Here is a 23,102-nt window from a genome sequence, read left to right on the forward strand (position 1 = left end):
CTGTGGATGAACATCAGAATGAAGAATCCAGGAGTTAAAGACAGACCTTGCAACAAGAACTGACAACAGTGGAAAGGAAATGAATTTCGCATACAAGAAGCATGGGTTAAATGAACATCCTTCTCAAATACTTACATGTTCATTTTCAATTCCGACTCTTATCCCAGAATATACTACAGAATTAGCATTCTAACACTCTCTCTGTGCTTTAAAAACTGGTAGCTTAACCAAAAATAAAAAATAAAAATCCACTTTAAATTTTCAGAATTAAAAAACAAGACTTTGTTTAAAAAAAAAAAAAAACCACTGTTTTCCAACCTACAAAGCGTACAGCTACAGAGATGCTAGCATGAGGGGCCGGACACCCTCTGCTAAAGGTGGAGAGCTCCGCAGGAGGTGCTGAAATCCTGAAGGAGAAAGTTCTGTTTTCCTCCTGCAAACCGTGTAAAGGATTGGAGCTCCGGGGTTCATTCTCAGGAGCGGACTGGGGCAGAGGCAAGAAAGGAGGGGGAGGACAAAGGGCGTCTCTTCCCTGCGTCCTGGGTTCTCGGAGGGAGAATTAATTCCATTATCACTATAAATCCCTAAGCCGGCCATTCGCAGCCCTCCTGCCTCTAACCGGCGAGCTGGCTTCCCGGTCCGCCCAAATTCCTAGCGGCCCTTCTGGAGCGAGAGTTCAGGGAAATCCATCCGGCAGGCTCTCCACGGGGCCAGGGCAACGCTCTCGATTTTCATTCAAATGGGCCAACCTGAGTCCTTTGCTCCCACCACTAATTTAGGTAAACACTGCTAGTTTAAACAGCACAAAGGAGTATAATCAAAAATCACACAACAGAACCAAATAGCAAGTCTAAGCAATCACCAGGAGTCAGTGAAGTTTAGACTCAAGTGGGATGGCGAGCAATGAAACAAATACTATCAGGACAAAAGAAGTCTTTAAGAATGAGATAAAGTGTGGTGTGGGGAGACGAGAGGCAAGATTAAAAAAAGAAAAAGAAAGGGAAGGAAGGAAGGAAAGAAGGAAGGAAGGAAGGAAGGAAGGAGAGAGAAAAAGAAAGGGAAGGAAAGAAAGAAAAAGAAAGAAAGGAAGGAAGGAAGGAAGGAAGGAAGGAAGGAAGGAAGTTGGGAGAGTCATATAAGTCATGGTTTTTCTCTGCAAACCACTACACATACAGCCTCTTTTCAGCCACAACAGTAAACGCAGTCAGATGGCCTCCGACTAAAAGGACTCAACGCTTGGCTACTCGGCTGCAGCCCCGTAAAGTCTTTCCTCATTTGAATAGTATTTTAGGAATGTTTTGTCAATGTGTCAGATGATTATTCACTTCTACTGCATTCTTCCCTTCTCTGTGATAATCATGGTCATAGTAACAATTTATTTTATAAGCAGACCATTCGCAACACTAAATGACGACCTTTTTTGACCTGACAAAATTCATATATTTATCTGTCCACTATTTCTTTGAAAAAGGGAAGGTTAACTTTAACCACTGTTGCTCATAGCAACACAGGAACAAAAGATTTTTCACATGCATAATCTAAGCATTTAATTAAAATTCACAAACTTGGATCTCAAACCAAGTCAAAAGTAGAAATGTAAGAATACTAGATTTCCAGACAGAAGCAGATACACAATACATTGGTTAGTTCTCACAAAGACAAACAAAAGTGCAACAATTTGTGACAGGGACAAAGAATAGTCACGTTACGTGGTTCCTCTACAACCACCCTTTTAGTGACAGCTTGTATGCTTCCAGGTAAATTTCATGGCATAAGTAAATCAAACAAAAACACACCACACTCCCGCTTAGTTTCTATCACTTCCCATTTACGAAGGTTAGCGCTTGAATCCAAATCTAAGCAGTGTAAAGCAAAATATAACATGGCAATTTACAGAAAGAGATTATTGTTCCCCCAAGACTTACACTCAACTCCAAGAGTCAAAGTAAAAAATAATTCCAATCAAGGTCTGTAATTTACACACTTGTGGTAAACCACAGTATTTTCAGACAATGGATCGCCCATCAGGGTTTAAATCCATGAAAAAGAGAGAGCTCTAGGAAAGAATCTGGAAGAGCTGGGACTCAGCGTTATGCTTTGCAAATTCTCCATTCTTAATTAGTTCACCTGGAGGGGTGCAGGTGTGTAGGGCACATTTGGGAAGGTGACAGTTGGGAGAAGACTGTGGTACAAGGTCAAAGGGTTTTCAGAACCAGAAGACAAGGATAAAGCGGATTTATAGCATATCGGCTCTCAGCCTCTGAAAGAACTTAAAGCGCTGGAATAAGGCAGAAGTGATAGAATCAACTCAGCTTTACTTGAGTACCAAACACGCGCAAGACACTGTGTTGGGTGTCCTCTGGGGGGCATGAATAAGGAACAGTGTGCATGACTTAACCAAACAGAGCCTACCAACTTGTCCGGGAAAATAAAAAATAAATTCTGAAAAAGTAATAGTTCAATTTGAAGAGTGCAAACACAGTACACGTACGGGATTAAGGATTAAGGCAATGGCAGACTACATGTGGCTAAGTTGTGAGGGGAAGCTCCACGTGCGGAAGCTTCGCTATGTACTGGCTAGGACTTCCAACCCCAAGAGGAGGCCCAGGCCTCTTGCTAGCAGTTGTCAGAGGCGGTAGGTAGTTACGTGCACAGCTCTGAAGTCGGAATGACATGGTCAAGTTCTGCCACCACTGCTTCACAGCTTTGTGCCTAAGACAAGTCACCTAATCCGTTAAGCCTCAGTTTCCTAAAATGGGGGCAATCATGGTACCTTATCAAAGGTTTCATTGATTCAATAAATACTCATTAGGAGCTCCCACAGAATTAGGCACTGAAATACAACAGTGGACAAGACAGACAGTGCGCGTGCCCTCGTGGGGCCTGAGGTGACCTACGAGCAGGGCTCCACAGATGGTAGTTCTACCATCATCACTGTCATCTTCGTCGCCATCAAGTATAAGGGCTGGTCCAACGAGAATAAGTAAACCATCTTCGCTGGAACGAGGTTTCACAAACCAAAAAAATAAGTGTATTGAGCTTCAGGCCTGTACTTCATCCTGGGACCTCTTCTTTTCCTTCTCTCCAGGGATCTTATCCCATCCCACCATTTAAACAGACTACCTAGATATACCCAAATTTACTATCCCAAGCTCTGAGCTGTCTTCCAAACTCCAGACTCTATTTCTGGCCACCTGTTGGATATCTCCATGTGTATGTTGTAATAGGCATCTCAGACCTCAACTCTAGATTACTGATCCAACTGCATACCAACCAACCATACTCCTCCCTTGGTCTTTCCCCATCTGTATATCAGCAAATCCTTCGTTCCTCTCGTTTCCTCATGCCTCACACAGCCAAAGCACAGGCAAGTTCTTTCCCTTTTACCTAAAAAACATCCCAATCCATTCACTGCTCTCCATTGCCAAAGCCATCATTCTAGTTCAGGATCTAATGGTTTCTCACCTAGATTATTTCATTGCAATGGCTTCTACCACTCCTCCACAGAGTAGTGATGGCTTGTGAAAAATGGATAAGGCCTTACAAAGAAATGTTCCCTTTATGGAAAGACAGCAGGAACAAACACGCACATGCACATATACACCTCCATTCCTCCATTCAACTTAAAACTCGTCCAGTGGCTCCCAAATGCCCTAAAAATGTTGATGGACTACAAGGCATACCTGGTCAGACCCTTTCCATGTCTCTGCCTCACAAGAAGACCCTTGTCCCACTGGGTCTCTACACTGGGGTCACACAGGCTGCCTTTCAGCTCCTTGAACATTACCAACCTCCTTAGCACTTTAGGACAGTGGGGTTCAGGAGGACTTTCTGCACTGATAGAAATGTTCTATACTGCACATGTGGCTCATGAGCACTTAACTTGTGGCTAATGAGACCGAGAAAGGAGATTTTTAACTTTATTTAATTTTGATTAATTTAAATAGCCACATATTCCTAGCAGCTATCACACGAGACAGAGCGGGATAGCGCTTCCGCCTAGCCTTTTCCTCTGCCTGGACCATCCCAGATCTTCACATGGATGGCTCTTCCTTTTTTTTATATATATCTTTAATTTTTTTTAAAGATTTTATTTATTTGAGAGAGAGAGAGAGAGAGCACAAGCAGGGGGAGCAACAGGCAGAGCGAGAGGGAGAAGTAGACTCCCCGCTGAGCAAAGAGCCCGATGCGGGGCTCGAACCCAGGACCCTGGGACCATGACCCGAGCCGAAGGCAGACGCTTAACCGACTGAGCCACGCAGGCGCCCTGGATAGCTCTTTCTTATCCTGATGTCTCACTTAAAAGTCAGCTCCTCAGAAAGGCCTTTCCTTACCACTGCACCCAAACTAGCTCCCACTGACACCACTTATTACATCACCTTGTTTATTTTCATCAAAACACATTCACTACTGCCTTTATAATTTGTCATCCCTAAACGGGAATATAAAAATCCAAAGAAGTAGGGACCTTGCCTATTCCATTCAATGCCATGTCCCCAAGTTATATGTTAGGCATACAGCGTTTTCAGCAAATCTTTGATGAAGGGTTGAACAGATGAATGAGTGAGTGACAAGGGGGTCAAGTCAGTAAGAGTAGGTTGGGGACAGATTATGGAGGCTGCTGGAAGAAGGCAAAGGTCCTTCAGATACTGACATTTCATTTATATGGGTATGGGGCTCTGCAGTGTTCTTAAGTGCCCCAGGGGAACAGGCAGTCTAATAGAGCAGATCGCACAAAGGAATGGTGCACATGCAAAGCAGGTCTCCATCCTCAACTGACTTGAAATCAATTTTATGAGAACATTAGCGATGCAGACACACAGATGCTCCTACATATGAGACATTAGGAAATCTCTCAAGAATGCATCTATATACATCTAAAGGCAGACCTTCGGGGGGAAAGCTGAAAGGGGTATTAGACAATCAAGTCAGCCCTACAGCCTTTGGATCTGCAACAGCAAACCAAGGCATTAATACCAGTTTATAGTTACACGGTCCTAAGTTAAATACCAGTTTATAGTTATACGGTCCTAAGAGAAATGTCACGAGCTGCGCCACTTAGCAGAAAGGGGGAAAGGGAGGCAATGAGGGGAGAAAGTAAACCTCTAACAAGTTCAAACACCCTGACAATTGGCAGAAAGGGAAAGGACCAGTCAGAAATGAACACACCTAGACCTATAAGTGGACAAAACTGGCAACCCAGGGATATCACGTACAATACGGATTCCACACATTCATTCACTGTCACAATTTCAAAGGGAAAAAAAAAAAAAAAAGATTGGCATTTCAATGTATCTCTATGAAAAACCGTACCACTTAGGAAAATTGCAGAATAAAGTTTTGCGCTGCGTGCTCTTGCTGTCTTTTGCAGTAAAAGTCGTGTCTTCCATGCTTTAAACTTGACTATCAGTGCCACTTAATAAAATTACCTTCTCATAAAATGGAGCAATGTCAGTAAAGTACACAACACATTCCACAGTCTAGCACAAAGACAGAATCTTAATCAGGAGCGCAGAGCACAGATCGCTGTCCGTCAACGTTTACTACTGCTGTCGGCACTCATGGTCACGGTCAGAGCCAGTGATCACGATCGCCGCGGCCACGCTGGAAAAGCAGCTCGGGCAGGAGCAGCAACAGTCGAACCAAAGGAAAGCTTCTCTGCCTGCCCGATCCCGACACACTCCTTTTTACAGAAATAGCAGCGACACTCTTTAGCTAAAAGTCAGTCGCTATTTTGATAATCAAGATAATGTCCACATTTCTTTCCATTCCCTTCCGCCGCCGCCATGGAGACCAAAGTACGTTAAATGTACACCTCTGGTCCAATTCTCTGTCGGGACCACCTCGACTCCTCCAGTGTCACAGGAGTGAAAGCACGGTCCCCAAAGCTGAGCTCTGTTACCCTACCATGCCCCACTTTCCAGGGGCCCCATTTTCAGTGCTGCTTACCACTGGCCTCTCAGAACCATGAGTTCTTTCCTTTTTCTTTTTGTTTTTTTAAAGTTTTATCCAGGGGAGCCTGGGTGGTTCAGGCGTTAAGCATCTCAAGTCATGATCCCAGGGTCCTGGGATGGAGCCCCGCATCGGGCTCCCTGCTCCGCGGGAAGCCTGCTTCTCCCTCTCCCGCTGCCCCTGCCTGTGTTCCCTCTCTCGCTGTGCCTCTCTCTGTCAAATAAACAAATAAAATCTTTAAAAAAAATAAAAAAATAAAAAATAAATCTTTAAAAAAATAAAAAATAAAGTGTTATCCATTTATTTTGAGAGAGAGCGAACACCGGGGGGGGGGGGGCAGAGGGAGAGAGAGAACCTCAAGCAGACTCCCTGCTGAGCGGGGAGCCTGACACAGGCCTCCAACCCAGGGCCCCAAGGCCATGACCTGAACCAACTGAGCCACCCAGGCCCTCACAACTATGATTTCGTTACTGGCATCAGGGTTAACAATACTGGAAAAATTAGTCGCAGAGTAATACAATCTCAGCCTTTCACAGCATCTTGACTGTGACAGGCACTTACTTTATAAAGATAATACATGGCCTCATTTTCTACCTGCTCATCATCACCAACTTTGTGATTTTATAAACACCATCGATCTGTCACAGGAAAATCAGTGTTTCCAACCATCAAAACCGATTACTGTATTTGTACCTCCAATAGTAAACTGTAAACAACTAGGATATCTCCAGAACTTCAGTTTTGCCTGTTTTTTTCAGGTCCCTACGTACAATTCCAGCTACTTCAGAGAAGAATGGGTTTGGAAAACTTTATGTGACATGGCTGCATTAAAAGAAAAGTGGTAAGATCAGCAAGGCACCTCCTCAAACTCAGCATCCGTGTCTGATCCATCATGATACTACATGATGCCTAGAGCCCAGGTTCTTTGTGAAAAAAATGATCAATGATGACTGATAAACATACCATTTTATCATGTATGCTCAATGTTTCTTCTAAAGGTTTACATAAAATATATTTTTTAAGGTTTTATTTGACAGAGAGAGACACAGCGAGAGACAGAGAGGCAACACAAGCAGGGGCAGTGGGAGAGGGAGAAGCAGACTCCCCACTGAGCAGGGAGCCCGATGCGGGGCTCGATCCCAGGACCCTGGGATCATGACCTGAGCCGAAGCCAGACGCTTAAGCGACTGAGCCACCCAGGCGCCCCAATATAAAATATTTTTAAAGACTATCATCTCACTTTTTATCAGAGGTTGGCAAAATTTTTCTGTAAAGGGCCTGAGTAAATATTTTAAGCTTTTGTGGGCCACATACAATCTGTGTCACATATTCTTCTTTGTTTTTGTTTGTTTACAACCCTTTAATGATGTAAAAGCCATTCTTAGCTGGAGGGTTATACAAAAACAAGGCTGCAGGCTGGGATTTGGCCCCTGGGCCCTAGTTTGCCCACCCTCGCTTTTCAAGTATACCAAAAAAAAAAAAAAACCAACCATAATTATATAGCGCAGTCACATTTTGACTAAAGAAAAACACTTCCAACTGTTTTGTGTGTTTTTTTGGTAATCTTTTTAAAATCAACTATTTTGGGGGGGAACGGTTTTAGATTTACAGAAAAAATGTACTTAGTACAGAGTTTCCGTATATCCCACACTCAGTTTCCCCTATCAGGATGTTATGTTGATCAAAATTAATGAACCAGGAACGATATATTACGATTGACTAGAATCCATACTTCTTCCAGATTTCCTTAGCTTGTACCTAATGTCCTTCTTCTGTTCCAGGCTCCTCTCCAGGATACCATATTCCATTTAGTCCTCATGTCTCCCTGGGCTCCTCTTGGCTGGGACTGTTTCTCAGACTTCCCTTGTTTCTGAGAATCACGATAGTTTTTTTAAAGAGTACAGGTCAGATATTTTGTAGGATGTCCCTCTGCCGAGATTTGGTGGGTGTTCTTCTCATGATTATCCTGGGGTTATGATAGTTTTGGGGGAGGAAGACCGCAAAGTGTCACTGTCATCACATCACATCAAGGGGACGTCCCCATGAGTTATCACTGTCCCTATTCACCTTTATCACCTGGCCAAGGCAGTCTTTTTTTTTTTTTTTTAAGATTTTATTTATTTATTTGAGAGAGCGAGAGAATGAGAGATAGAGAGCACGAGAGGGAAGAGGGTCAGAGGGAGAAGCAGACTCCCCGCCGAGCAGGGAGCCCGATGCGGGACTCGATCCCGGAACTCCAGGATCATGACCTGAGCCGAAGGCAGTCGCTTAACCAACTGAGCCACCCAGGCGCCCTGGCCAAGGCAGTCTTTACCCGCTTTCCTCCAACTGGTGTGTTTTTTTTTTTAATTAATAAAAATGAACTTGATCCTTACCATATATCGCTAAACTAAAAGCTTTTAAACATCAAATCATGTTTAATAAGCTGGTTATATACATATACACATACATTATAATTCATTATTTCCATGATTTACATCTAGGCCTCTTAAAGTATATCGTATTTGGGATGAAGACAAAAGTTAATATGTTTTTTGGCACTGTCTTCTGCCTCTAATTCCTCTCACCACTCCTCACCCTTAGGCTGAATTAAAGGGATATCTAAAGAAAAGGTAATGGACGATACCCACATTTTCTTTCACTTTTTAAAGGTGATTATGCAAACTGAGATGTAAGCAAGCTGAGCTGGGGTGGAATCCTGTTTGTCCTCAGGCCTCCCAGAGCCCAGGGCATTTCGCTGGCTGGCGCAGTAAAAACTGGGGAAAAGCCTATAGCCTCAACTTTGGTGTTACACTGATTCAAAGCGGTGAGATTGGGGAGAAAGGGAAGAGCGACGGGAGACTGAACAGAACCGATGTCTCTTAGCTAACTTCTCCCTGGTCTGGTAATAAGCGAGAGGACACAAAAAGGTGGGGAGAGCGGGAAGGGCTCCAAGGCTAGAATAAAGGCGGGAAGCTTGGGTCACGGTAAGGCTAGCAAAACACTAGGCAGAGGGAAAGGCAAATCCAAACCGCAGTCAGATACCACCTCGTGCCCAGGAGAAATGCTTAAAACAAAACAAAACAAACCGAAAACAACAAGTGCCGGTGAGGATGTGGAGAAACTAGAACCCCTGGACACTGCTGGTGGGAATGGAAAATGGCTTGGCAGAGCCTCAAGAAGTGAAACATAGAATTCCCATGTGACGGAGCAGTTCCACTTCTAGGGCTCTACCCAAGAGAACTGAAAACATATATTCATACAAAAATGATACATGAACACTCACAGCAGCGTTATTCGTAACAGCCAAAAGGAGGAAGCAACCCAAATGCCCATCAACCAATGAATGGGGAAACAAAGTGTATATGGTATATCCATACAATAGAATATTATTCAAAGTCATAAAAAGGAATGAAGTTCTGTCACCTGCTACAACATGGATGATACTTGAAAACATTGTGCTAAATGAAAGAAGCCAGACACAAAGGAAACAGATTGCATGATTCCATTTACACGAAATGTCCAGAAGAGGGACAACCATGAAGACAGAAAGTAGATTAGCGGTTGCCAAAGGCAGCAGGGGTGGGGAAAGAATGGAAGGTGAGCTCCTAGTGGACAGAGCGTTTCTTTTTGAGGTGATAAAAATGTTCAGGCATTACATAATGGTTATGGTTGCACGACATTGTGAGTATACTAAAAACCACTGAATGGTACTTTAAAATGGTGAATTCTTTGTGATTTTTTTTAATCTCAATAAAAAAAAAATAACTGGAAAAAAAGCCACTGAACAGAGTGGGCCTATATATCTGGTAAATCATTTTTAATCCATAACTTACATACACACTGTTGTCTTTAAAAAACCCCATTCCTATTCCCCATACTTCCGTGACCGTTTTTCCAATAACAGAGCTTCATAAACGAAGAAATTAGTCCACAATTCTACCAAGAAATCAGGTCAACCAATTCTAATCAAGTTCATAGGGCCAGAGCCTACACAGACTCAGGCCCTATCTCAAGGATCTGACGTTGTATTAGGCTCACTCCAAGAACTCCCCCATCAGCACAAGGAAGCCGGCCACGCCCCGCTTGCGTGGCGGCGTCTTTCTCCTACTGACATTTACGCAAGAAAAGCAAGCACATGCCATTCACAAGGCAGTATCTCCAAGTCCCACAAGTGGGCAGGGCAGATCTTGTCGGGCTGCAGGGCAGCTTCCACACTTCCCAGCGCACCTGGGCTTCCCTACAGGAGACTTAAACACTGGAAGGCCACAAGCCTTAAGGGTTGACTAGGTTAACTTGCAGTTCAGTGATTTGCAGCTTAAAAAAAAGAAAATTATAAATAATAGTCTTTCCTAAAAAAACAAGTGCTGCCCTAAGTCTTCCAAAAAAATTACACTGCTAACTACAGACTATTAAAGTCACGGGAGAAATCTTAGTCATATACTAAGCAACTGCTGCTCCCTCCTGCAAGCACTACAGCAAACTGTGTTGAAAACATGAAATACTTCTTTGGGAATTTTTGGGAGACAGCACAATTGAGTTTAAATTAGTGCTTCCCAGAGTGATTAAAAACAAAACAAAACAAAACAAAACAAAACCTTTCTTTAACAACCTCTCCACACTTCAAAACCATAATCACTCAAATAATTCACAGTAACCATTTGGCACCCAAACTCAGCCGGCTGGAGAGGAATGATTTCCGGCAATCTATGACAATGGCAGTTGTGATTACGACTATAAGGGCTGATTTTGTTTTCTTTGCTCTTATAATTCCCATATTTATACTATTAGTCAAAATGTAGCAGCTTAATTCTCTCATTATTTTTAATCTAACTGGAAAATCGATTGTCCCTGGTTGGTAGTGGATATGGGTAATTTTTTCTAAAGCATTAACAATAAGGAACTGGGAGAGAGTAGCTCAACTAGCGTTCTTTCATTAATTTAACAACTTTCTTCATTAATTGACCTAACCAACATTCATTTAACATCTACCATCTACAAAGGACACAGAAAAGCAGTAATAAGCAATTAGGTCTCTTGAGGAATTTACACTTTAGCAGTAGCTTTAGCAAAATTACTTGCTTCGACTTTGAAAGCAAGACAATACAGAGTTCCTCAGATCTGAATCACGTGCCGTAAACTGGGCGTAAAGAGCCCAGAGTTAGCTCAGCCATCAAGGATACCCAGCTGACATCGTCTTCCTCCTGTCGCGCTCCCCTTCCCGCCCCACCCCACCTCCAGGACTTCTGCCCTTCAGTTAGAAAGCACACAGGTCACTCAGTATCTGATGCTAGCCAGAAACCAAAGCTTATGTCCATCAGCAAGTTTCTGTGTGGTGGTACATCTTTTACGTTCAACTAGACAAAATTATTGTATCTCAGGATAACGTTCAGTCCAAGGGCAGAAAATGAGCAGAATTCTACTGAGAGTTTGTACAACCACTCACCCAGTCTCTGAGGCCTGCCCACCTTCGCCCGCTATCCCTCTCAGAGGCAATGAATCCATCCCACCCTTTTCTCCTATGTTGAATGTAGGGCGTGTTTTTTACACACCACACCATTTGGCCATGATCTATGGGCCACCATAAACGCCAACTGGTGTGCTCAAAGGCTGTCCGTGGTGGGCAAAATAAGAGGTGAGGGAAAGAGGAGACCCCCAAAATAACAGCTGATCCACTGCGAGGGCGTGGGAGTAGGAGGCAAGGAATCATGGACAGGGAGATTTCCTCAGGATTGGGGGGGGGGAGGGGAGGAAGGCAGAGTCAAGCCCACTATAGTAAAACTGTAATCTATTCAGGAACGAGACAGAGCCCTTAACTCTTCCCCAAACAGAACTTCTAATGTGCCCAAGAGCACACTGAATTTCCAAGTTCTACCTGGCCCTGCACTGTTGTTCAATGCGGTCAACCTGGTGGGCGGCCAACCCTACTCCCAAGGCATTCATGAACCCGACCCTACATGTGGCTAACTCAGGGATCTAAGAATCACAAAAAGTTAACAGGAACCTTTGAAGACCAATAAAGACTGGTTAATCAGCCTGAAAAATCAACACTTAGGCAAAGAGGTTCTACTCCACCCAAAAACCCCTGAGCATGTCCAGGTGTTCCAGCGGTCTAAAGGAATGACACAGGGCACAGGCTCCAGAGTCAAACTGTCTGACTTCAAATCTTGGCCACTTTTAACAGCAATGGCAATGTCTCTGTGACTCTATTTCCTCATCTGTAACTGGAAGATAATAATAGCACCACCTCATAGGACTAACGGGAGAACAGAATGAGATCACGGCTAAGAAGCTTAGCCCAGTGACCGCCATACAGTAAACACAGAATAAATAGGTGCCAGTACATCCACTATGTCCAGGAGCAACCTGAACTACCAATCAGTTCCTGCAGTGGAATGACAACACCACCGCTAGTACTATTTGGCTGGGCTGTCATTATGGACCCCTAACCATCCCTATAAAATACGTGGTATTATCTTCATCTCAGAGTTGAAAACGAAGGTTTTGAGGGACTCACAAACTCAGCTAAGCTTACTCAGTTAATAAGTGGTGAGGCAATAAAAGCTTTAATCATGTCCCAGCAAAGTTTGCATTAGGTCATCTACCTCCAAAAGCTTACAAGTATTTTAATACTTCAGTATTCTAAAACCACTGCTTATTGAACAAGATTATGTTCTTGTAAAAGCCTCCAGCCTTCCACTCCCCCCACCACTAAATCTGCATATATATCTATACAATCAGAAATACTTCACCAATTCTGATAGACTGTCAGAATTTTTCTTAACATGAATACAACTGGGTAAGCCTTCGTGACCATTTTAATTAATTGACTTTAAAAGTTCAAAGGTACCGCACACCCACAGTTTATCAAGACACTTTTCTTCCAGGATTTGTAATTTGATCCTGTAGAAGAATAGGCACACTCCAATTGGCCTGTGTAACATCTCTTTTTCCATATGTTTGGTAAGTGTCTAACAAAACTGACTAGAGTGCATAGTTGTTCCAAATATCCTCTCACACAGTTTAGCAAGACTTACAGTCACTTCAATTCCCTAAAAGAAAACAGAATCAAACTTAAACTAAGTATGTCAGCAATGACCCTGATCTCACAGAATTTTTTAGAACTCATAGTGAGATCCAGAAATGTTTATAACCAAATTTCTATTTCCAAATACTTAAAGATCTAACTGCTTCAAAGAAAACTGGAATAATAACAAGTCATCTTAGTCAAAACTGTTTATCCACATCAAATGAATTGGTTACCCAGTTTCCTGAAAACAGAGTTCATAATAATTGTTAATCCATTAACAGTTTAAAATAAAAGGCATGCTTAACTTGTTTAAGAAGTAGTGATATGGATAAGCCAAGTCATATCTTACCTCACTTTCTATTTGCTTTACGAAGGCATTACATGTTCTTTATAATCTTTGTTGGTAAATATAAATGAGACGATATAACTGAACATGCAAAATGAAGGGAATCTGAAATGCCTAAAAATTTCAAGAATTCACTGCAATTTCAAGAAACTGAAACTCCTAGTATGAGAAAGCAGAATTACCACATAACTGTAAAAGTCAAATATTTATACAGGTGCCTTAGAAGTCACTGCTGGGTGCACACCATCATCACCGACATTTACTGTCTGTTAAACAGTTTCAAGTGCAAGGGCATAAGTCAAGTAACTGACCTGGAGCGTGAAGTTTATGACAACAACTAGTATGTCTGGAGAAACTGTGAAGGTGTGATGCTTGTCATAACTTTCATCAGGCCAGCAACAGGCAGCCAGGCTGTGGCAAGAGAGAACCTCAGCACAGGTGCCTTTTCTCATTTCAGAAGGGAAACCTAAACTGATACCTTCATGGATAATTTAATAAGGATTGTTCCATAAATTTATAATGCCATTTATGACTTTCTTATAATTACTCTTTACTAGCTTTCAAAAAACAATATCCTTAAGATAAAAGTTAACTAAGAACATAAAGTACAAAACTATTTCAACTTCAAATTAAGAAAAGGGGTAATAGAAACACCTAAAAGGTTATAAACCCCTAATTTACAATTAGGGACGCCTCCTTAATGGCCAATTTACAAATTTACAATTAGGAATATCTCCTATTATTCTTCTAATAGGTCCAACTTTCAGAAATTTTCCTTTTAAGGGTAACAAGACAGATGGGATAGAGTTCCAACATTTGTGAACATTAGGCAAAATTTCAGCTCCTCAACTCCTTGGACGATGATTTGGTTATGCTTCTCCACTTTACCTCCAAGCAGGACTAAAAAGTGTGTGTTGAAAACTACAAGACATCATGCTAAGCTCAAGTCCGTTTCGATGTTCACTGCACTTTTCAAAAGAGAATTTGCCTTTTCAAGATCTAAGACGCAGTTCGTTTTCAGGTGAAGCAGTAAACCAAACCCTACCCCCCCCCCCAAAAAGCGTTTCTAAACTCTGAGGGGCAAAGCTAGTAACACCCACAGCCAGGGCCCGGCGAGGAAGGGTGCCTGGAACCCCCCTCCACGCCCAGGACCTCCCGCCTGACCAGCGGCCCGTCAAGAACTTGCAGTCAAGGCTGGCCGCCAAGGACGGCCAGAGAGATGCCACAGGTGGCTTGGTCGGCTGGTTCCCCACCTTGCACTTAGGCCTTCTCCCGGAGGCTCCCGGCCCGTCCCCGCCTCCCAAAGGCCGAAGCTACCCTCCAGCTCCAGTTTGGCCCACTTTAGGCAGAGGCGAGCTCGCGGCACGGCTCAGGTGGCTCCTCGGGGTCCGTTAACAGGACACGAAGTGCCAGCCCGGGGCGCCAAATTCCACCCTTCCCTCCCGGCCGGGAGTGTCTAAAGGTCCCGGGGGGAGTCGGGAAGGGAGCGGGCAAAGAGGCCCTGGAAGGGGCGGCTGCAAGCGAGCCCCTCCGGGGCTCCTCACCGGCTGATGGTCCCCAACCTCCTTCCCGAGACCCCTCCCGGCAGTCCGGGGCCGGCGACGCCCCACGCCCCACGCCCCCAGCGCCGCGGGCGCCGCCGATCGGCCGGATCTCCGGGACAACAGCCGCCGCCGCGCTTCTGAGGCGGGTCCCCGCGCCCACCCGCGGCCCGGCCGCCCACCTGTCCCGGGGGTCGATCCAGCTGGTCCTCCTGGTGTTGTGGTCGATGTAGAAGACCTTGCCGTCGTAGTCCCTGGCCTCCTCCCAGCCCCGGGGTAGCGGCAGCTGCCCGCTCCCGGCCCTCCTAGGCATGGTCGGCGGCCTCGCCGGCGAGCGGCGCCTCCATAGGGACCGGGCGCGGGACGCGGCGGGAACGTTACTGCCCGGCTCGGCCGCCGCACCCGACGCGGGCGCCGGCGAGGGGCTGCGGGGCGCGGGGCGCGGCGGGGCCACGCGCGGGGGGCGCCTGAGGAAGCCCTGCTCTCGGCCCCGCCGGGGATCAGTCCACCATGTCTGCGTCGGAGTTGGCGAGCGAACCCTCCTCCTCCTCCTCCGCCTCGCGGCTGCAGCCGCTGCCTCCGCCTCTTCCTCCTCCTCCTCCCCGTCCCCCTGTGGCCGCCGAGGGTCGCGGCGCCCAGGCTGCCCGAGCCGCCGCCGTCTGGGCTCGGATCCGGGAAGCTCGGCGGAGCGGCGGCCGCGGCGGCGACGGGCCTCCTCATTTGCGTGCGATTAGCATGCGCCCCGCCCCGGGCCCGCCTCCGTCCGCCCCTCCCCTCGCTGGGCTCATCTGCATGCACATTCCTCGCCGCCACATTCCAGGGCTTAACCCTGCAGCTCCCGGGGCCGACTGCGAGAGCCCGGGCGCAGGGCCGAGCCCGGGGCGGGGGCGGAGGAGGGGAGCTGAGGGACCCGGTGGGAGGGAGGAGGGCGAAGGAATGCACCGTTCGCTCCCTCCCCTTGACCCCAAACATCTCCCAGCGGCCGAACTGCTCGGGTCTTTAGTTTCGGGACGGGAAGGAGCTAGAGAGCGCTCCGCAACCTTCTCAACTTCTTGCCGACTTCTAGGGAAACCACAAGACTTTCGAGAGGAAAGGGGTGGGGGAGGCTCTCTTAGGAAGAAAAAGTCCCAGCAAACAGCCAGGGCACAAAGGCTCCCCCACGCCGCGCCCTGGGCTACTTGGGAACCCGAGGGCGGTCCCGAGCGGTGGGAAAGTGTGAAAAGCACCGAAAGCGCTTAGAGTGTCCGTGGCGTGTCCGGGGCGGTGTCGCCTCCGGGGCCTCTGCAGGGCGCCTGGCCCTCCGTGACCTCAGCCCAGAGGCCACGGGACTCGCGGCGGAAAGCGAAGGCGGGTCCGGCGGTCCCAGAGCGCAGAGACCCGCCTGCCCCAGTGGCCTGCGGGGGAAACTCCGGCCTGACCCTGGGAAGCGACTGTTCACCGCCCCCCCCAACTCCGCCCGCCGGGCGGGCCACGGACTAGAAGGCACTCGAGCCTCCCACCGGTCCGGCCGCTCCACCCGGGGGGCCCAGGCCAGCCACCGGGGGACCCTCTGCCGCTGGCCTCCGTCGTAGGGGGTTAGGACAGCTGGACGTGCACTAATCCTGAAACCAGTCCCCTCCGCCCAGCCCCCGCCGCGGGAAGTCCCCCACCCCGAACCCTGCTGTGGCCAAGAAGGTGTGGGCGACCACGCTGGAGGGACCCCACTGCGGCCCGGAGGCCAGGCTTTCCTAGGCCCTGGATCGCGTCTTAAATGGAATGTGGATCTTCCCTTAGTTCACAAGCATTTCTTTATTCATCCCCTACTGCTTCCTGGTGGGCGCTGAGGAGGGGCCGGACCCTGGGCTCCGGGTAGGACAGTGCCCTGAGCAGTAGGACTGGCAGGGCCTGGGCACAGGGCCTTCAGTGCCCCCAGCCCCTCGGGCTGGGAGGGAGCCTCCCAGTCCCAAAGCTCCTCTCCAGCCTGGTCTACACCGTCCCCCGTTCATATTCTTCCGGGTTAGTAACAGCTTCTTTTAAAGTAAAATGCCCCGCAGAAGGCCCCGGAGCTCAGTCATTCATCTCTTGGTGTGAATTCGCTTAATCCTGCCCGCCAATGCATGACGACTTCCCCACCTTGTGCGGGACACAGCGTTGGACAGGGGCTTTCAGAAGGTGTGGAACAAAGTCGTCTCTCCTCCTGGATTCACAGACCGTAAGGGAGTCAAGTGCCTTGGGATTCCAGCGCAGCGGGGTTTTGGGTCGCTGCTGCCCCGGGGGATGCGGAGGGTTTGGCTCCCCAGGCCATCGGGGCATCAGCGGTCAATCTCAAAGGTGGAGGAGAGAGTCCTGAAGAGTAAGACGGAGGGCCAGGCTTGGAACAGCGTCACAGCAGGGACTGGACTTGCCTTCTTGGGGGAAAATCTTGGACGTATTTGCACTTGGAGTAGTCTGCTCTGGAGCAGAAACCTCAAACCACCAGAAACTCTGGGGAGTTCAGTCCTCGGGAGGAACAAACCAGAGGGAGCAGGAGACGGGCAAGGGAGTCACCCAATGAATTCACTTCTTTTGTCCTTCCAGGTCTTCCTCTTTCACACTAAGCCTGCCCTTAGCAAAGAGCAGCCCCCACCTCTTGGTGCCTTGTTCTGCCCCACTCCATTCATCAAGACGTGATCACACCAGGCAAGCTTCTCTAGTTCCCAGTGAGATGTGACATGTGACGTCCTGCTGGGTAATTTTAAGATTGGACTTCTGAATGCTGTGGAAAAGAATGAGACCTGTCTAAAACTAATCTCTCACACTATTAAGGTGAGAAGGTGAAGGTGCTTTGTTTTGGATGCTCTAAATTGGCTCACTTGCATGGCCAAAATTTGTATTAGAGTAAACTAATAACCTCACTCAGGGGCGCCTGCGTGGCTCTGTTGGTTAAGTGGCTACCTTGGGCTCAGGTCATGGTCCCCCTGCCATGGTCCCCCTGCCCTGCTTGTCCCTCTCCCTCTCCCTCTGCCCCTTCCCCCCTTCGTGCTCTCTCTCTCTCTCTTACTTACTCTCTCTCCTTCAAATAAATAAATAAATAAAATCAAAACAAAACAAAACAAAAAAACCCATCGTTCAGCACCCCAACCAAACCATTCTCTTTTCAGCCTTTCTTCCAGGCTCTCCACCCACCTATTAGGAAACATATATTATATGAAAATGTCTGTATCCTACTATTAAAAAAAAAAACAGTAACTTTGCCGTTGCCACAATTTAATCTGTTTCACTGGGATGAATTACTGCAAAATACTTCTTGGTACAATTTCAAATTTGATAAGCTTTCAGATAAATATTTTTACCCAAACTCCTAAAGCCTATGGGGATTCCAAAATAGCACATAGCGGTAAATGGCATTTATTGTTCCATAAATCCTGGGACTTCAAAAAGGGATGCTAAATAGATAAACAAAACTCTAAAGCAACTAAAAGACAAGCTCACTTCTTCTCTCCCACTGGTTGGCACAGGAAACATTTGGTCACACAAAAGCAGTTAAGATGACAAGCAAGTCACTGTTCTACAGCTTTTGTGTCTTGATCGGGTTTGAACTCTGCTGTCCTGAGTTCACGCACTTACTCAGTACCACCTTTCTGGAGAATTTCTAATGGTTAAGACAATGAAATTTTATCTTATTGATGTTCACATCCACAAGGATAAAATAGGTATAAAGATCATCCCTATTTTATAAATGGATACATTTGGATTTCATTTAGCTCTAGTTGATCATTGGCAAAGAAAGATGGCGCGGTCTGCTGTCCTGGATGGCTGATTTCCCCCGCCGAAGGAACTCTACGCTAGCCACTGAAGGGTCTGTTCTCTGGACTTCATTTCCCTTTCCTCCTGGCTCTACATTCTCCCTGGTACTAATAGTCTGAGGGGATGAACTGGCATTAAGCAAAACCCCCATTGTCAATGTCCAAATCCTGGGTGGCAGGAAAATTGGTGATACCAAAAACGGAAGTATAGAGGGTGTAAATTATTTCAAAAGATAATTAGTTATATCAACCCGAATTTAAAATATATATGCTTTTAATCCAGCAATCCCAGTGCTGCAATTTTGCCTACAGATCTGAAAGCTCAAGATAAGCAAGGATGTTCATTGCAGCATGTTTGATGATAACAAAACTGAAGAAGCCACCAGTGTCCATGAGTAGGGGACTGATTAAATGAGTTATCGAACACCCACACTCAGCAGGCATTTAAAGGGCTGACTCAGGAGGTAAAGCATGGACTCTCAGTCTCCGGGTCGTGAGTTCAAGCCCCACGCATGGGCATGGAGCCTACCTAAAAATAAAGAGCATTAGATAAACACATGTGTTCTGATTTAAAAAAAAAAAAAAGGATGTCCAGGACACATTAAGTGAAAAAAGCAAGGTGCAAAAACATGCTTGTGAACTTTGCGGGAGGTGGGACCAATCATAAAATGTAAAGAACAACACGGTGTCCTATACATTTGCTTTGTGTCAGAGGAAGAACTCTCTGTCTGAGTTCTCAGTAAAGTAAGGGAGTTTTTATAGAGAACGGGGGCTGTCTGGGGGGTCCCATCAAAGAAGTGCACATGAGGAAAATGATCATTAAAGAAAGGGGATGGCGTAGAGATGAGCACAGACATGACCCCAGAACGGCCCACCAGGGCAGGGCATGCTTGTGCAAAGAAAAGGATGTGCAAAGCTCAAAGATGAATCTGGCACGAAAGAGCCCAAGACTGGCTGGAGCCATGGCGTTAGGAGGCTGGCGTGATGGGATAGGTATGAGAGAGATAAAGGTCTGCATTAGAAATAAGGCAAGGGGGAGGGCTGAAAAGAAATGATCTAGCAAGAATTTGCTGATTAGATTAAGAAGGGCACAGTGAATAGACCAGAAGGAGGAGTCTGGTATGAGTCCAAGATTTTAGGCCGTCAAGAGAGACTCAAGCAGCGAAATAAATGAGGAAGTCCAAAGGGGGATCTGATATGGAGGTTGTTTCCAGAAATTAGAGATACTCAACAGAAAGTGAAAGGTCAGGACTCAAGCTCAAACAAGAGGCCAGGACTGCAAATGTTTGGTGGGGCGTCATCCATCTGAAAGTCTGTGGAGGGCTGAGAATTCAGGACTGCATATTGGAAAGGAAATCTCAGTACTTGTCAATGAGATTTAAGCCACCCATCTCTAGTCCTATTTTTGGCCTCTAACTCCTCAGTAATTCGATATGATTTAGTTTATCTCTTTGTAAAATGTGGTCTCCATTTTCAGGATGTGTGTAAGAATTAGTTACTAGTGTATAAATCATCTCTGAATGAATTCTTGTCATAACCTGTATCATTACGCTAATCAATCGACTCATGTATAGGACAAGATGAACAGGTTTTCAATATTTTAATATCCCCTGTGTCCTCAAGGAGATCAGGGATTTTATAAACTGGAACTTCTTAATAAAGAGAATGTTCTTTTTTTTCTGAATCAAACTAGTGGGGTTTTTTTTGTTTGTTTCTGCTCTTCTGCCACCAAACTGGTTGAAATAAGTAACATTTCTATTACTGTGACTAGTAACCCTAATCCACAATTCCTAAAATTTATTGTCTAGACAGTCCTTAAGAAGACAGGCATGTGATCTTTAAGAATTCCCAGTGCTGGGCCAAACCAGAAACCTTGATTAACATAACCACTTCCCCTCCAGTTAATTATTATAAAAACACCTTAGTTCAACAACCATCACTGCAATTCAATAGTAGGCAACATCAAACAGATTAGGTTTTACTTTATTCACTACAGACAGAAGCCTCACACTGAGCAAATTCTACAGTTGCTAAAAAGATACTGAACATATAGAATCTCCATCTTATAACAGAAAGGAACAAAAGCTTAAATGCAACACTTGTATGAATGAGGCCCTCAGAGGGCACCTCTTGTATACTCTGTGGGGTAGACTTCTAGAATGGGTATTCATTTACATTCTTTCTTATATAATGAAATAATATGAGGTTCTATTCCCCTTTTACCACCTTTAGCTTGCTTTTTTTTTTTTTAATCCAACTTCACAGTCGATGAAAAACAGCTTCTTTAAAAGGATGGGTTGTGGGGCACCTGGGTGGCTCAGTCATTAAGCGTCTGCCTTCGGCTCAGGTCATGATCCCAGGGTCCTGGGATCGAGCCCCACATCGGGCTCTCTGCTAAGTGGGAAGCCTGCTTCTCCCTCCCGTACTCCCCCTGCTTGTGTTCCAGCTACAAGGGTGCTGTCTCTCTGTCAAATAAATAAATAAAACCTTCTAAATAAATAAATAAATAAATAAATAAATAAATAAATAAATAAATAAATAAATAAAAGATGGATTGTATGTATCTTCTCATTTGGAGAGAATTTTATGTCTTTCTTCCAACCCCTCTGAATTTTCCATTAAAATTTTTATTTCTATACAAATCAAGGCTGCAATGAGGTACCACCTCACAGCAGTCAGAATGGCTAAAATTAACTAGTCAGGAAACGACAGATGTTGGCGGGGATGCAGTGAAAGGGGAACCCTCCTACGCTGTTGGTGGGAATGCAAGCTGGTGCAACCACTCTGGAAAACAGTGTGGAGGTTCCTCAAAAATTTGAAAATAGAGCTACCATACGACCCAGCAATTGCACTACTGGGTATTTACCCCGGAGATACAAAGGTAGTGATCTGAAGGGGCACCTGCACCCCAATGTTTATAGCAGCAATGTCCACAATAGCCAAACTATGGAAGATGTCCCAGATGTCCATCGACAGACGAATGGATAAAGAAGATGTGGTGTATACATAGAATGGACTATTACTCAGCCATCAAAAAAATGAAATCTTGCCATTTACAACAACATGGATGGAACTAGAGGGTATTATGCTAAGTGAAATAACTCAGTCAGAGAAAGACAATTATCATATGATCTCACTGATATGTGGAATTTAGGAAATAAAACAGAGGATCGTAGGGGAAGGAAGGAAAAAATAAAACAAAATTAAATCAGAGAGGGAGACAAACCATAAGAGACTTTTACCTATAGGAAACTAACTGAGGATTGCTGGGGTTGGGGGTAGAGGGATGGGGTAACTGGGTGATGGGCATTAAGAAGGGCATGTGATGTAATGAGCACTGGGTTTACATGCAATGATGAATCACTGACCTCTACTTCTGAAACTAATAATACATTATATGTTAATTAATTGAATTTAAATTAAAAAAAATTTATTTCTAGTTGTTATTTATCAGCCTGTCTCTCTCCTCATTCATCCTCTCTCTTCTTGGTTCTCTGATGTTGACCTCGATGCTGTGAATTTGACTTTAAGAAATTTAGCTACAATTGGGGTTCCTGGCTGGCTCAGGTGGGAGACCATGTGACTCTTGATCTCAGGGTCATGAGTTCAAGCCCTACATTGGGTGTGGAGCCTACTTTAAAAAAAAATAGAAAAAAAAAAAGAAATTTAGCTACGGGGGTGCCTGGGTGGCTCAGTGGGTTAAGTGTCGGACTCTTGGTTTTGGCTCAGGTGGTGGTCTTGGGGTTGTGGGATCCAGCCCTGGTGTCGGGCTCTGCACTCAGCGCGGGGTCTGCTTGTCCCTCTCCCTCTGTTCCTACCCCCTGCTCGCGCACACTCATGTGTTTTCTCTCCCTCTAAAATAAATAATCTTTTTTTAAAAGAAATTTAGCTACAATATAATATTCTAAATGTGTCTTATTTGGGAATATTCAAATAGATTAGGGGGGAGAAAGGTCTATGGAATAAAACATGTTCAAAGAAATCTATTTTGACAATAAACACATAGACAGGTGCTCAACATCATTAGTAACCAATGAAATGAAAATTCAAACCACAATGAGATACTTATACAACTACTAGATTGGCAAAATTTTAAAGTTTAATAATATCAAGTATTGGCAAGAATGTGGAGCAACAGGAATTCTCATCAATGACAGATGGGAATACAAATGGGTATAACCACAATTTGGCTTTATCTAGGAAAACTGAGGATATCCACCCCTTATGACCTCGTGATTCCACTCCTAGGTATACCCCTAGAGAAATACATATAGGGGCACCTGGGCGGCTCAGTTGGTTGAGTGTCTCACTCTGATCTCAGCTCAAGTCTTGATCTCAAGGTTGTGAGTTTGAGCCCAGCATCGAGCTCCATGCTGGGTGTGGAGCCTACTTACGAAAAAGAGAGAGAAAGAGAAATACATACATATGCATCAGATTCATGTATAAGAATGTTTATAGGGGCGCCTGGGTGGCTCAGTTGGTTAAGCGTC

The 23,102-nt window shown here is 45.4% G+C and overlaps 1 protein-coding gene across 1 annotated transcript in view; it reads right to left on the reverse strand.

Annotated features, from left to right (window-relative positions):
* Positions 1-15,535, reverse strand: part of WWC2 (WW and C2 domain containing 2) — a 199,498-nt gene extending 183,963 nt beyond the window's left edge. Inside the window, exon 1 of the mRNA XM_027598679.2 lies at positions 15,031-15,535. Within this exon, the coding sequence (XP_027454480.1) occupies positions 15,031-15,161 (131 nt within the window). The 5' untranslated portion in view covers positions 15,162-15,535. The remainder of the gene's footprint in view (positions 1-15,030) is intronic.
* Between the last annotated feature and the right edge of the window lie 7,567 nt (positions 15,536-23,102).

This window comes from Zalophus californianus, chromosome 2, assembly GCF_009762305.2.
Source record: "Zalophus californianus isolate mZalCal1 chromosome 2, mZalCal1.pri.v2, whole genome shotgun sequence".
NCBI classification, from domain to species: domain Eukaryota; kingdom Metazoa; phylum Chordata; class Mammalia; order Carnivora; family Otariidae; genus Zalophus; species Zalophus californianus.